The sequence below is a fragment of the Ambystoma mexicanum genome, chromosome 5q (genome assembly GCF_040938575.1).
Source record: "Ambystoma mexicanum isolate Mex_15411 chromosome 5q, UKY_AmexF1_1, whole genome shotgun sequence".
Lineage (NCBI taxonomy): Eukaryota > Metazoa > Chordata > Amphibia > Caudata > Ambystomatidae > Ambystoma > Ambystoma mexicanum.
In genome coordinates this window covers 353,251,102-353,267,707 of record NC_090933.1, presented here as the reverse complement: position 1 = coordinate 353,267,707, position 16,606 = coordinate 353,251,102, and the positions used below count along the sequence as shown (strand labels likewise).

The 16,606-nt window shown below is 41.8% G+C and overlaps 1 protein-coding gene across 3 annotated transcripts in view; it reads left to right on the top strand.

Moving 5' to 3' along the window:
- PRELID3A (PRELI domain containing 3A) overlaps window positions 1-16,606 on the top strand; it is a 274,440-nt gene that overhangs the window by 189,628 nt on the left and 68,206 nt on the right. For all 3 annotated transcript variants that reach the window (XM_069620839.1, XM_069620838.1, XM_069620837.1), the window contains exons 4-5: window positions 4,941-5,011; window positions 5,116-5,218. In XM_069620839.1, the coding sequence (XP_069476940.1) occupies window positions 4,941-5,011; window positions 5,116-5,218 (174 nt within the window). The remainder of the gene's footprint in view (window positions 1-4,940; window positions 5,012-5,115; window positions 5,219-16,606) is intronic.

Here is a 16,606-nt window from a genome sequence, read left to right as displayed (position 1 = left end):
GGCCCCCGCAACCTAACGGGAGGAACTACATGTTGTGTATCTGGACTTGACTGCATTCTTAAACAAATAGAACTGCATGTTATTGACAGAGCCTCTGGGGTGGCTGCCTCATTTGGACTCCCAACTTTCCCCTCTACGACCTCTGTAATGATACAATGTAATGATACAATGTTGAAATGGTTCCGTGTATTATGAGGCAATGTACCCTTTTGTTGTTTGTTCACAGAGAGGTGACTTTTCTCTCAGTCTACACACCTCGCACCTATCATGTCATTTTGTATGTATTCTGGACGGAATTCCCCGTAACAAGAGGCACGTTTTTCCCAGACTATATAATCTGTGCCTATCATGTCTTTTGAATGTACCTTGGATGCAGCTCCCCGTAACAAGAGGCGAGTTTTGCCCAGACTATATAATCTGTACCCATCATGTGTTTTGCATGTACTCTGGATTTAGCTACCCGTAACCAGAGGCAAGTTTTTCCCAGACTATATATCCCGGGAGGATAGCTCAGCGGCAACGTGTGCGCCTTGGAAGCAAGACGACACGAAGCAACACAGGTTCGATCCCTGGGTCCGTGCTTAGAAACTTTTGGGTGTTTAAGCATGTTCTAAATACGCAACTAAGAGAAAAACAATTACGCAACTACAAAACAAACAATTCCTGTAACAGTGCCTCAATGCCTGCGGGCTGTGTGAGCGCTTTAAAAATGTAAAAATAAAAAATATATATATATTCTGCACTTATCATGTTATTGTATGTATTATGGAAGTAACTCCCTATAACAAGGCGAATTCGTAAGTTAAAGCGCATAGACGCCTCTGGGCTTTGTGCGCTATATAAATGTCAAAATAAATAAATAAATTAGCCCATGTTGTTCCCAAAGTAGGATCCAACTCCGTAAAAATGTAATCTCAAGAGACATCTACATTTGATTTTCATCAATGTTCTGAGCAAGAAGTCTTGGATATTATTTTAAGCCTTAAATCCACCACATGTGCTGGTGACCCGTGTCCTATGACCTTTTTTAAGGGTTCACTCGACATGCTCATCCCTTGGATTACTAAATTGATTAATACATCTTTTAGGGAGGGCATTGTGCCAGCTTCTTTGAAAAACGCTTGGATTACTCCATTCCTGAAGAAGACCACGCTGGTGCCAGCTGTTGTAGGGAATTACCGGCCTATAACTAATGTACCCTACTTGCTTAAGATCATTGATAGGATGGCATACTTGCAACTGCAAAGTTTTATAGAGGCTAATGGGATCTTGTGCTTTCACCAGTCTGGTTACAAAGCACAACACGGGACGGAAACCGCTCTGCTCGACCTTAAGTCCAATATCTCAAATATTGTGGAAAAGGGGCGGCCATCACTCTTGATACTGCTTGACCTCTCTGCGGCTTTTGATCTCATTGATCATGGCCTTCTTCATGAGAGGATGGTCAGTATTGCAACTGTTCAGAAAAAGCCACCTCCTGGATGTAATCTTTTCTTGGACCCAGATCATCTAGGGTTGCTATGGGCAAGGCAGAGGCCCTTTCAGTTATTCTATCTTGTGGAGTGCAGCAGGATTCGTGCCTGTCGCCTGCTCTTTTTAATATTTACATCAGACCCTTCCTAGACCGGTTGGATGGCCTGCTGTCACCTATGCTGATTACACGGACGTCTCCCAGGTGCTCCTTGATCTGACCGGTTGTTACAACGTTGATGCTAGGTTTATTGATAACATTTACAGTGAAATTCAATCCTGTATGGCTCGTAACTCCTTTCGCATTGAACAATAGTAAAACCGAGTTACTCTTAATTGCCTCCGGCCCTTGGTTGAAGATTATCGACTCCAACTACTCACACTTTACCATTCTGGGAGATGTGATCCCTGTTAGTTCTAAGGTCAGAACACTGGGCGTGGTCTTAGACTCGGAAATGTCTATGAAACATCAAGTTTCAAGCATCCGTTCTTCCTGTGCCTATGTAATCAGGCTCCTTCACCAGACTAGACCTTTTCTAATCTCAAAAGACAGATCCCTTCTGGCTACTGCTCAAATTAATTATCGATTGCATTACTGCAATAACCTGCTTACTGGCACAGCCCAAGTCAACCTGACTCGCCTGCAGACCATTCAAACTGGCACTGTCAGTGCTGTTTACGGCCTATCGAGAACAGACCACGTGTCCGAATTTCGGAGGAAACTCCAATGGCTGCCTAAATAGAAAAAATAGAATCAAACATAAGATTCTTGCTTTGACCTTTAAATGTCTAAATTCTGCTGCCCCACAGTATCGTACTAAAAGGATCTCTCTCCAACACTCAATTAGAGTACTTCACTCCAATAACACTAATACTTTATACCAACCCTGGTTTAAATTGAAGAAGTTGAGGGACTCAAGTTTCGAGATGCAGCCCCCCCTAGAGTGGAATGGTATTCCTGTCGCCCTCAGATCTTCCACCTCCTTAGTTAAATATAAGAAGGATGTGAAATCTTTGTTGTTTTATCTGCCCCACTGATCTCTCGGCTTCCTCCTTGCTTTCCCTTCTGACCTTCTTGTTCTTATGTCTGTCTGTGCTTATTTGTGCGCTCTGAGGCCTAAGAGTGTGCAGCGCATTACAAACATTTCAAATAAATAAAAATAAATACATATGTGAACTGCCAGGGAAGGATGCTCTCCTCTTCACTGGCGGAAAGTGCTCGGAAATTAGGTGTCTGGGAGGAGGCGCATCTGTCTCTGGAAGTGGCCCACATAAGTGGAGTTGACAACTGCGTAGCGAATGCACTCAGCAGACATTTCTCTTCCTCTCAGGAATGCTCCCTGACTGAGGAAGCCCTCCGGATGGTTGTATAAACCTTTGGGCAGCCAGTGGTGGATATGTTTGTATCCCGCAACAACTGCAAAGACGGCAGGTTCTGTTTCGAGAATTGAGAGGAGGGATGTTGGGTGATAGATCTTTTGTCCAGTCTCCATGCCCCTAGGGGCTTTTGTATATGTTTCCTTCTATTCCCCTTCTCTCGTGAGGGTGCTGGGGAGGGTCAGAACATCGAAAGCCAGCGTTCTGTTGGTGGCTCAATATTTGACCTGCCGTGCATGGGTCCCACATCTGCTGATGATGACAGTGGCTCTGCTGCTTCTCCTGCCTTCCTTTCCCCCTTGGAGTTAGGAGGTCCTTGAAAGGGAAGGTCTAAAAAGACTGTGGTTGCCCTCCTACAGGGGCTAAGAAAGCATCTATCAGTCCTATTATAAGTGCCGTGGAGTAACTTTGCTGAAAATGTTGGGGGGTTGGGGGGCCATAACCTCTAAATGAAAGGGGCCCCTGTCAAATGAGTAGGACAAAATGGTCCACCACAAAAGTTGGGGGGGACAAACACCCTTGTCCCCCCCCCTAGAATTACACCCATGGATAGGTACTAGAACACATTTTCACGATGGTGTGCAAGGAATTTGGTGCTCCCCTTGGACTGCCCAGTAGCAGACATTGCTAGTTTTCTGCAAGACGGATTCCAGCTAGGCCTGTTAGTTTCTTCTTCGACAGTGCAATGGGTGACCATTAGGATGATGCTGGCTCCCTGGGGGGACGCTTCAGGGTCTGGACCTATCATCAATAGATTGTTGCAAAGTTTTACTCTTGAAAGAACTAAGGTACGTGCGCTCTCTCCTCCATGGGACCTTCCCTTGGTTCTCAAGGACCTACAGGGCCCTCCCTTTGAGCAGCAAGGGGAAGCAGATTTGCGACTTCTAACTTTAAAAACTGTGTTCCTAATTGTTTGTTACCATTGGGGGTCTAACAGAGGGTCACAAGGCATCTTCATTAACCCCCAGTAGATGGATCAAGGTGCTGGTCTATTCCATTTCTGGTGTTCCTCTCCCTGGGAAGGTAGTGGGTCGCGCCACGAGGTGTGTGGCCACTTCTTGGGCTGAAGCAAGAGGGGCATCTTCGGAGGACATATGCTGGGCTGCGACTTGTGCTTACTCCAATATCTATGCTCACAATTACAAGTTAACTATTCTAGAGCAAGCAGATCAGGGGTTCTCCTCAGCAGAATTACAGGCTGTTCTCCCTGAATTGGCTTGGGAGTGAAAGGGTTTGCAAATAAAGGTCACTGGGTTTGCAGCTTTTTCAGTGTCCTTTGTTTTCTTGGGGGAGTCCGGTCCTGGCTTGGGTACACACGTCTCAGAGTAATGGACTGGGCAGAGGAAGAGAGGGGTGTGTAGGTAATGCAGGGATTACTTACCAGTAATCTTCATTATGCCAAGTCCTTCTCTTCATTGTCACAGTCCTGACGACCCACCTCGCCTTCCCGAGGACCGTCCGCCTCTGCTCCTAGGGCATGAACAGGAATGGCTCAGCTAAGAAGTCATATTTGTACCCAGATTGGGGGGCGGGGAATGGTACAGGAGACGGGGTGAAGGCTGACTCCTTCTCCGAGTAATGGACTGTGATGAGGAAGAGAAGGACTAGGTGTAATACAGATTACAGGTCAGTAACCCTACTTTTTGCAGCAAGACAAAATGGAGCAGTGTGTCATTGATTTGTTCTTTTTTTGTGAGATGTTTAACATTTAAAAAAGTGTGTATTTTACTTTCAACAAAATCACTAAGCAAGTGAAGAATGTGATTGTCTCGCAACAATACAAAATAGTTGTATAACATTGCTCTGATTCATGTAATTGATCAAATAATACGATTAGAATACTGTCCAACTCTTACAATGTTATATCTCTTAAGTCTTCCAAGTCCTTGTGTTAACCGAGTAAATAAATGTGTTTGTCCCAGCACACTGGATCCTGCGGGCCGATGGTGGGTGGGGAGGCAGTCCCTCAAACATGAAACACCTATTCAATGCTGCCAAATGCCTCATACAGCGGCCATTGGCTTTCGATACAAAGGGGTACAACTCACTGATTTTTTCATTATTGAGACTAACTTCCTGCTTTTATTCAATAGATCACGCTTACAAACCTAGTGTCCGTGGATGAAAGATTGGTATACACACCTCACCCTGAAAACCCTGGCGAGTAAGTTGACTGTATGGTGCTAGTTAACCTTCTGGAATCATTTGGATACGGCTACTGTCCTCCATCTCTGCCACACTTATCATTCATTCTGTGCTTCTCTCCAGGACTGTGCTGACCCAAGAAGCAATTATTACGGTTAAAGGAGTAACCCTTAGCAGTTACTTGGAAGGCTTAATGGCAAACACCATATCGTCGAATGCCAGGAAGGTATGTATTGATTGCAGGCTGAGGGTTGGTATATTGCCAGGGGGTTGGTATATTGCCAGGTGATTTTGCTTTTTCCCACTGTTCATTAGGAAGGGTTGAAAATCACTTTCACAGTTCAGGAGCATGGCCTTCTTTCTGTTCAAGAGCAGATTGTTATTGTAGTAAAACATGTAAAGCACCAATTCAATGAGTGTAGAATAATCATTTTGCATTTGACAATATATCTGATTATCAACTATGCATGTGCTACATAGGTTGTATGCATGTGTCCATAAGCTTAATTAATGTACACCTGAATCCAAGATCATGTTTTAGAAAACTGTGAAGTGCTAAACTAGGCAAACCTTTCAACATAGCCGTTAATAGAAATTAGTTCTCAGCGAGAGACAATTAAATTGTAACAAGCGATCTCATTGGCCCTCGCTAAGTCCTTACCAGCCTGACAAAGCATTTCGATTCCTGTCACATTTTTTAATGCTCTCCATGGAAAGGGAGAAGACTACGTGTAGTCCCTTCGCTCATTCCAATAGCGGCCATCTTCTTTGTTTACTTTTTTTCTCTACTTTTGAATGGCCACCATGGTAAGGGAGAAGGGACTAGTAGTCCCTTCTGCCCGTTCCATGGCAGCCATCTTCTTTGTTTACTTTTTTTCCTTTTACTCTTATGAATGGCCTCCATGGAAAGGGAGAATGGACTATGTATCCCCTTTCCATGGCAGCCATCTTTTTTTTCTTTTCTTTTTTCAGTTGCTAAACGCTGGAGCGTTTCACAACTGAAAAAAAGAAACTACTAGTAACACAGTCTAATGGGATGGAGTACTAAGCAATACGTTTCACTCAGGCCTGTAACTATGGGCCCCAGGGCATTACCTTAAGTGGTAATCCCTCCTGGCTCAGGGTTTATTGCTTAATTAACTCAAAGTGGAAGTGCATTGTCACCCCAGAAAACAGTCTGCTTCATGGAACGGTGGTCAATAACTACATGGTATTTGACCGTGTTGCATTAACCTGGAAGAGAAACAGCGTCATGTATATTTTGCTGCTCCCATCAAGGCTCCACCACCAGTGTCTTGAACTCCAACTGTTTTCCTTGTTTGCTAAATTGAGGATATTGTTATACTTTTTGTGAGTGCTTTTTACTTTTTGGATTTACATGTAAATAGCACAGAGAGCACCACTTACAAATACACTAACATGCTGTTTTGATCCATTCTGGTAATGGGGTAATTTCACGACGGAATCTGGGTGAACCCTAATCTCCATATTAGTTTACCCTCATTAGCAAAACGGGTCATAAATGGCGCCTGCCACATCTGTGCACAGCAGACTGTATTTAGATGGATCATTATGGAATCAGCCTGCTCTTATCGGATGCACAAAACATGCGTCTTCTTCCACACTAAAATCACATTCGGGCGGAGATGCTTTTGTATTTGGCTAACAGGATGGTGGTCGCGGGATCCAGAACTTCAATCCATACCACATACTTCAAAATCGCATGGTGAGTAAAAACCACGAGAGAAATGTTTTCCAGACAGTTTTTTCTCACTGTGCAATATAAACTCCAGCACATAAATGAACCCTATGGCCCTCATTCTGAGTAGGGCGGTAAGGGATACCGGGCACCGTTAACGAGACCGGTGCCGGTAATCCCTTACCGCCCTACTACTAGTTCCCTTAGCGGGTCCCTTCCTTAAAACCTGGTTTTACCAGGCGTTATGGACTGGACCCATTAAGAGATACCAGGGTCAATAATTGTACCGCAATTTGCGGTACCGTTATTGCCGCCTTCCCCCTTCTCATTGAGCCCTATGGGGGCTCAAATGGTAATGAGGAATGGCTCTGGTGAATGGGGAATTACCGGTCCCGCCGACCTCGGACTGGACCTGTAATTACTCCCTTCACCAGACCGGGGTCGGACCGATTTTGGAGGCAGCCATGGCGCTAATAGCGCCATGGCTACCTCCAAACTCGGAATGAGGCCACATGTGTTGTTTTTCTATGATTATGATTGATGTATTTTACTGATTAGCATATTGTATACCCTCCCTTACCAATTTTGATATGTTTTCCATGTTATCTGTCAAAACAAATTCAAATGAAATGTGTCCTTTTAAATGTGTTAATCTTTCTGATTTAATGAACAATATATTTGCTTGGGCTTCATAAACCGCATCCCCAAGTCCTTATTCAAAAGAAAATATAAACACACTTCAAAAAGCACATGAGCAATTAATAATGCCTCCATTAATCACCCCTCATTACACTTAGGATCAATACTTTCAAAATGACCAATTACCAGTCGTCAATTTGGCCCCAAATGCTGTCAATAATGTCAAGTTCAGGGACCGCATCTCTCCAGCCCTAACATCTCTCGTCTGGCTCCCGGTTGCTGCAAGGAGCAAATTCAAATCCCTTTGCATCATCCTTTAGGCTATCTGGGGACGGGGACCACTCTATCTACAACTGGCTCTTCCCAAATACTCTCCCTCCAGATCTTTACGCTCCTCCAGAGCCAACTCTCTGCTTGTCAAGCTCTTCTCTAAACAGAGAGCTGGTGGCCAATCTCTTATCACGGCTGGCTCCCTCCTTTGGAACAGCCTCCCGCTTCCTCTCTCTTGAGCCATATCTCCTCAAATTCCAGAAGCTCCTCAAGACTTTCCTTGCCTCCTCTCCCTACCTTGCTAAATCCCCAGAGTTGCTGAGATTGGTGACTAGGGCCCTTATGTGTCCTTCTGGGTCCTGGCCTTCCCCCTCCAATCGCTTCAGCCAGCGCCCACGCCGAGCACTTGCCTTTGGGCACCCACTGGCCTATGCTGTCTCACAGGCCTGCACTTATTGTATTAGCAGTTGACCACTCTTACCAAGTGATCTCTGCCAGGCACTTAACAGCTGCTTGCAATTTACTCCTAGCACTTACCCCCTCCCTCGTCCCTTGTCTCTCTCTCTCTGCACTTGCACGTTCTGAATGCTCAAAAGGGCCAGTAGGACCTCATCTTTCTTTCTCTTCATTGTTATTTTATTTGCCTTCCTTTCCCATGTTGCCACCCCGTTGCTCTGTGGGCGCTTTGAAACACAATTTACTTGATGTATAAGCGCCTTACTAATGCATAATAGATAAAATAAACAATAAATAAATAAATAGCACATACATCATGTCACCCTTTCCCCTCCCATCCTTAATAGGTGCTTGAGTTTTTACAAGAAAATGTTGAGAACAACTTAGATTCACAACTAAAAGGAGCTAGGACCTGCCAGTGTAATGCAGTACATGTCTATTATTGTTCTTTAGTGAATCATTTTTGCTAATCTGTTGCCAAAATCATGCACATCATGCATGCCCAATGCAAACTATTTACAGTGTTCACTGTGCTCCTGAGGAATGGATTATCCAAAGCCATTGAGTGTGCATTTGATATTCCAAATGGACAATGTATTGGCAGATTTATTTGTTGTTCATTATTTTATTTTGCAACTGCTTTTCATAATTTAGTGTACATACACAAATATACATATATATTTGAATTGTGTAATTACTTTACACTATTTAAAACAATGACAATATTAGCAATTTATCATTTAAGAAGGGACACCATTCAAGTGCAAGTCAGTACATTGTAATACGGTATATTACAATGTCTGAAAATATAAAAAATATATTTTAATTTGTTTGTAAACTATTTTTAAAAATAATATATGTACATATATACAAGATACTTTATAAAAAAAGGTTACATCTAATTCAATAACATCACTTTAAAATTGCAAAGCTATATTAATAGGTACAAGAATATTGAATATATATATATTGTTGAAGAATGTGTGAAAGCTTTTATGCTGTTTAGAGACATGAAATTTAAGTAAAAGCTCCCTTAAAATGCTAAATATATTTTAATTCATACAAATGTTGAACATATAATAGATTTTAAATATTTTGTATACGGTTTTACTTTGTTTAAAAAAATATATTTGAATAATTTGTAAAATATATAGTGACATCAAATTCAGTACTTTAAAAATGCCTAAAAATAGTAATATGCATACAAATATTAGAAAATAATAAGTATTAAGTATTAAGATATGTTAGATGCTTTGGAACTATATTTATATATATATATATATATATATGTATATATATATATATATAATACACATAGTTTATAATAAACAAGGAGATATCCAGTTTATATATTTATTTAGGTGTAAAAGTGTATACGTTTCTACAAATGTTCACAATATATGTTATTATATGTTTAGTGGTTCTACACAACTACACATTATAATAGGGTATATATCTATATAATCTGAATTTAAGTTTACATATATGTACATACATACCTACATATATTTAGTCCCACCTTATTTTGGACGAAGCCTGCGCAGGGCGAAATGCGTTGTCAGAGGGAGACGTCCCTCACCTTATTTTTGCTCAATAAATTTGCCATTATTTGTTTGGAACCCTTGATTGTCGCTTGGAATCTTTCATTGAATATGATGTCATAGCAAGTGGTCCACTCGCATTCTAGCAGGCACCTTCTTTGGGTGGATTGTTTGGGCCCTATGTAGCTCGCACACTGAGCATTTCACTTTTCTGACTATTTTTCCAATTGTACATGCATACTTACATATATTTAGACGAACCTCATTTTTCACATCTTTCCAAAAGTTCAGAATTTCACTGCACCATATTTTGGGGTTGGCGGGTTCAGCTTTTACCCGCATCAATCTGCTCATTCCTAAATAATAATATGTTTTGTTTACTCACCATTTAACTAAAGTTCTTTATTTCACCATCACAACTCCAACCATATTCAAGTTCAGGTTTATTTTCGGAGTATTGCACTTCCATAAAACGCATGCATAACACCATAACACGAGAAGTAAAAATGGTCATTCATTAAAAATGTTACATTTCATTGATAGATAAACTTTTCTGATTTTTTTGGGCTTGCCTAAGACATTGCAATAGCATCCAACCAACTAGCTTAGTTTCTGCTTTTAATAAATCACATAGTGCAGGGAGACGTTGATAAAAACCAGCATCACGTAAAATCAAAGTCAGCGTTCTTGCTCTAACGCAGCCATAGGTTGATAACAACGTAATGTGAAGTAAATCTTCACAGCTAGTGGAACAAAGTAGGCAATTATTTTCCTCCAATGAACCCCTCTTAATGGGATACCGTTAAATCTTGTCCTCCTGATTAGGTATCTATCGTATGCATAAATATGTTAAGAGATGTTCCTGTTGTGTAGTGGCTGATAACATCAAATGTTTGCAATTCATCTGTTTCATTAATTAATTGATCACTGTTCTTGCATATAAAACCTCAAACAGTCTTTAAAATAGGTTGTGGAAATTAAATCTAAAATATTCAGTTTGTTGAAAATAGTTAGTGCATTAATGTTCCATAATTGCTGCCTAATGTTGGAACCAGGGGATAGTAATTACTTCCAATTTATTTAAAATACTTCTACTTAAAAATTGGATAAGATCTGCTTCCGGGTTAGACCAGATACATAACCAATGATACACTGTTTTAAGAGGCAACTCGTCCTCCAAGTATCAGAAATCCAATTCTATGTGAGCTGCATAATTATAATCTCGGAAGGCCCAACCTTTTTTTCATAAAATCATTCTCTAAAGTTTGTAATGGTGCTACATTCGAAACAAAATCAATAGTGAAATATGGAACTACACTACCATATCTATTGGTTGGGCTTTATACATTTTGGGGAAGCGGGTAACACCACCAAAGTCCTGTTTCATTTATGTGGTCACTTCAGGCTAGACCTGTGGAAAATGTATCCCTACATAATTAAATGCAGTCACTCTAGGTATTTCATTGTTATTGCTATTCTTCTTGGGGATTTGACATGTTTAGTTCCTGTAAAACCAACAAGTATAGCCGGCTTTGCTGTGTTAATATGCAGGTCCTATTGACTCATGAATGAGGTACATTCACTTATTAAATGTTGTAAAGCTTGTGGAGTACGTGCCAACAAAACAGTCTTGTCCACATATGCCAGTACAGGTAATGGCATATTTCCGATTATTGGCACATCTGCTGCAAGCTGTGTCAGGTACTCATATAAACCATTACTATAAAGGGAAAAAACAGAGGTGCCAGAACGCACCCCTGTTGGACTCCGATATTGATTGGAAAATATGATGTACATGGACCCTAACCACCACTTTTAACACAGGTTTTAGTGTCACTATGAATGTTCAACATATCAGTTGGACCTTTTAGTGATCTGAGCACAAGCCACAGTTTAACCCTATTAACCCTGTCGTAGGCTGTGCTCAGGTCCATAAAAGTCATAAGGGTAGGGTATTTTTTGACATAAAGGGAATACACTACAATTAAATTAATATTGAATGCGTGCTTGTTTATCCCCAGACTGCAGCAGCGATCTAGCTGAATTTTAACCAGGATATTGTCACTTACCTTTTGATCAAATTTGTTGAGTAATGCCCTTCCCTACATTTTTAATTTGGAATCATGGAGGGAAATGGGCCCCTTAGACTGTCTCGCCTACCTTTTTAAAATATTGGATTAATTACCACCTGTTTCCAAGTTGCTGGTGTTTTACCATGGCATTAAAAACCATGGTAAATATAGCTGGGCTCGTAATAGGGCACTAAGGGATTACCGGTACCGGTAAGGGCACCGGTAATCCCTTACCGCCCTATTACGAGTTCCCTTTGTGGGTCCTTCCTTAATGCCTGGTTTTACCAGGCGTTAAGGATGGGACCCGCAAAGGGACTTTGGTGCTAATAACAGTACCGCAATTTGCAGTACCGTTATTAGCGTCTTCCCCATTCCCATTTGAGCCCTATAGGGGCTCAAATGGGAATGGGGAAGGGCCCAGGTGAATGGGGAATTACCGCCCCTGCCAACCTTGGAATGGGGCAGTAATAGCTCCATTCACCAAGGCAGAGTCGGTGAGGTTTTGGAGGCAGCCATGGCGCTAATAGTGCCATGTTTACCTCCAACCTCGTAATGATCCCCAATATGTCTGCTCGGACACCATCTGGTCCAGGGCAATGATTAAGAACCTGTTCCTGTAGTGTAGCAGACACCTCCTGCATGGAAAATCAAGGGAACCTGAATGTTCATGTTCAATATGTTCCCTAGCATTTCCTTTGGATTTTAGTCCCCGGCGAGGGACAATCCGATTGTTACAAACAACCTGATTGGCCCTCGCCGGGTCTTTACCATCCCGACAAAGCTTTACCTGCTGCTGTGTCCCTCGACGTTCCGCCGACTGGTTGTCATGGAAAGGGAGAAGGAACTACTTGTATTGCCTTCTCCACGTTCATTGGCAGCCATTTTCTTTATTTAATTTTTATCCCTTTTTAATGGCTGCCATGGAAAGGGAGAAGGGACTATGTATCTCGCAACTTAAAAAATACACTAATAGTACCCCGGTTTTACGGGCTGGGGTATTAACAGATAATAAGTCCTTTGCTGGGCCTGCGTTAAGGCCCTTGCTTCGCTCAGACCTGTAACTATGGGCCCTGGGGCAATACCTGAAGCAGTAATACCCCCCAGCTCTGGGCTTATTGCCTAATTAGCACCAGAAAATCTGTGCACAACCTCCATGTGCTAATGGGCTTGTAGACATCAAGAGAGGTCAGTATCACCTGAAGACCCTTCATCAACGTATTGGCTAGGGGAGATGGATTCATATTCTACGATAATGATCGCCCCACGTTGGTTTATAAAGCAATATTGCTTCTTTGTTCTTAATCCAATTATTGCCTTTAAAACTGCTGGGCTTGGGCCCAGTTCTCAATCTCTGACACAGCTCCTCCAGATGCAGGCCTTTCCAAGTCTTTGAGGTTATCTTCAAATTATCAGGTGAATGGGTGAGCATGAGAGAGTTAATGGCGTTTGCCAGAGTTTCCACTCACCCCAAGCTTTAGTCCCAAACTCAGTGATTCATAAAAATACTTGAGGCAAATGCTTTCCACGCATCATTCATGCCATTTGTCAGTACTCTATATGGGAGGATGGTGGAAGGGCATTGCAGGTTGTTGCATGTAAAGTTTTGCGTCCACATAGGGAAAAGGCAAAACATTGGCAAACAAAATAATCAGTAAAATAGACCAAGTAGATTAAAAATGCACAATTAATATTGTGTCAAGAAAATATTATCCTAAAACTTACTTAATCAAGTGCATATCAGCAAGGGTTAAGGGAATGTGGTTTCTTTAGATGATTTTGTTTCAGAAGGTTGAAGTTGTTAGCATAAAATTGTCATGGACAAATCTTGCAAAAAACAATTCACGCTCTAACTGGAGCATGGGGCAATGGACATAGGTGTTCTAGAGATTCCACTGCGTTGTGGTGTCCACAGTATCTACATAACCTTTGCTCCATAGGAAAGTTATTTCTTGCACCCAGTTCTTCATAAATCAAGAGCAGGTTAAATCGCAATCTCATGAAATATTGTCACCATTGGCAATGTGGGAAATGAATTAAATATTTCTCTATGCAGTTCAAAGATTTAGACACCTTAGTCGAGTAAGAGAAGAGAGCATAATTATGCGCATAATCTTTAGTGCCAAACCAATCAGCAAGCAACAACTTTTTTTTGCCAAATTAGGATTTGAAATGAGATCCTTCGCATCCAAATCTAGCAAGGTTAAAAGTTCCTTGCTGAGAGAGGTACCCGGTCATTCAAGGCTGAGCATGAACGATTGATTATTAATTCATGGAGCATTGCAAATAGAGTGTGGGCAGGTGGATTTAGAATTTTCCCAAGTAGAGTTAGTCTTTTCCATTCGACTAGAGATTATAGTGAGCTAAACCCCAATTCATGTCTTATTACAGGCAATTGGACACAATATGTCTGACAACCCTCAACAATTTGCTTTCGTTTGCGCACTAGTCAATCCAGGTGTTAAATTCAGACCTGTATGTTAGGAATGGAGTCAATTTTGCTTTGTAATATCTGATCAAATGGAATGGAGTAACGGCCACATTTGGCATCAATTATTTTCAGTTGAGCTGCGTATTTCACAATGGCCAAATCTAAATGCTGAGCCCATACATTGCCAAACGGCCACAGCTTCCAATTCAATATTATCAATGTGCTATTGGAAGTTCATTTTGTTGCCTTTTATAGAATTAAAAATTAATACTTTGGTTTTGGAAGTGTTCGTCTCTAAATCATGCCTTCTCATGTCGATGAGAAGGCAATTTAAGGAGCACTGCAGGCCTATCTATTTCAGTTCTATCCAAGAGAACTATGTCATCTGCAAAAAGGTTGTAGTGGATGGGGTGGGATTCTCGACCGACGTGTGGTGCAATGGCATATCCCTGATGGAATAGGCGATAGGTGTTTATCAGGTCGGCGAAGTGTCAATTATTGTGCATTCAGTTCCTTGTAGATCTACCAGTTCATGAGCATGGCAACTATGTACTTTAGGAACCATCATCACATATAGAAAGTCAAACTGTTGTGGTAAGATGGCTTCACTGGCCAACAATACAGAGTCAAACAGTTAATTGTGATGAGTGTACATGTCAACCTTTGCGCATTAGTAAAAATGCACCCGTAACCCATTTTGCCACCCACCTTGCAGCCAGAACTTTTGCATATCTTTTATAAATACACATACGCACTAATGCCATGTGGTTGAAGCCTACCAAAGTCTATTTTTATCCTTATTTATTTTATAATTGATAATATTTGTATTGCCTTTTCCACTATAAATGCACGACCACCATTCCAGAATCCATAGCAAAAACAGAAATGTATTCACCAAGGATGTAGTTGAGAGTATGTCTTTGAGCTTGTAATGTACAGCATTTGCTCACGTTCACAATGAAACTCATGGTAACTCATACTCCAAGTGTGGACTGGTTTCCTCCCATGGTCTATGAGCAAGACAGGCTCAGACATAATCACGATGGCGTTCTTGGCAGCACCGAAAGCAGCAACTAACTCCAGTAAGCAATGCTTATGTTTTTTTGGTCACTGGCAGCACATGTCATAATTCCTGCTCTTTCCAGCCTGTGCGCCCCACATATAAAAATACAGGGTGGTCTTGAAACCCATAGGAATTTGAACCTGCACAACCTCAGTAAAGTGCTTCATAAATGCCACATCACTTTTAGGGACTTGTGCTTCGGCCACAATGGATCCTGAGCTTGCAAATGCCCTATGCAGTCATGTTATATATCTAAACACAGGACACAGTGGATTGTCCCGGTGGTAAGGTCATGCATAAAGCGCTGATCAGAGACACAAGGCCAGCCTGCCCTTCACAAGTTTGAATACCATGGCAGGGCAGACTTAGACCTTCATTTTTTCCGAGTCGAAAAATCAAGTAAGATCAAATGGTATGAGAAGAGCACTTTTTATTACAGTGTTTAGAAGCAGGTGGAATCTGCTATGAAGTGCTAGATAAGAACACAAATTACTATTATTATACCGGAATGGTGGCCTGTGAATGACCAATCACTTTTGTTGGGACTTACACACACCCAGCATCGAAACAATCTTTCCCCCACGCCCACATTCCAAAGGTGAGGCTTGAACCCGAGCCACATTGAACCAATGTCTTGAAAATCCTATATCACTTTTTTGCCACTTGAACAAAGGTCCCCTCGGAAAGGCTGCATGTAAATCCCTCTTCTCTCTTTTATAAAATTTGAACTTCAGCCACTTCAATACAGTATCTTTGTAGTACCCTATTTCACTTCTGGGACTTGTACCCATAGCTATTTCGGTACCCATAGAACAAAAAAGTGTGTTAAGTTCTGTATTAAGTGTGACACCATGTGTCATGCAGTTTTAAATTTGCGCCACTCCAATTTATGCCTTAGGGACACGCAACACTTGAATGGATCGAACAGTCAACAAAAACTCAATCCCCTTTTGAATCTCATACCCACCAACTGAAATAGGGAGTACCTGAGTGTTTGTCCCTTTCACCCCTTTAACGTTTATCCTTCTCCTGCCACAGGCTGAGTTCAAAACATTACATCATAGCCAAATGGTTACCAAACACAATGCTTCATTCAGTTAAAAACACAGTGGTTGGAGCAAGGATGTAAATGCCTTCCAGCGACCACCCTGGCACACCTGAGATATGTTCTACATACTGCAACACGACTCATCAAAGGACTCCACAAATTCTTCCACCTCACCCCGACCTGCACCGAACTGCATTGGCTACCACTGCAAGCACGTACCGCCTTCAAATCCTTCTGCGTCATCTCAAAGCTGTCTGCCTCAAGTCCTCAAGCTACATTGCCAACAAGCTCAGCATCATCCAGAGGCCTACGATCCTCCAGCAGCATGGACATGTGCAGACTTGAACTCCAACAGTGCAGGAAGGAAAGAACCAGAAGATAGGCCTTCTCTGTCTATG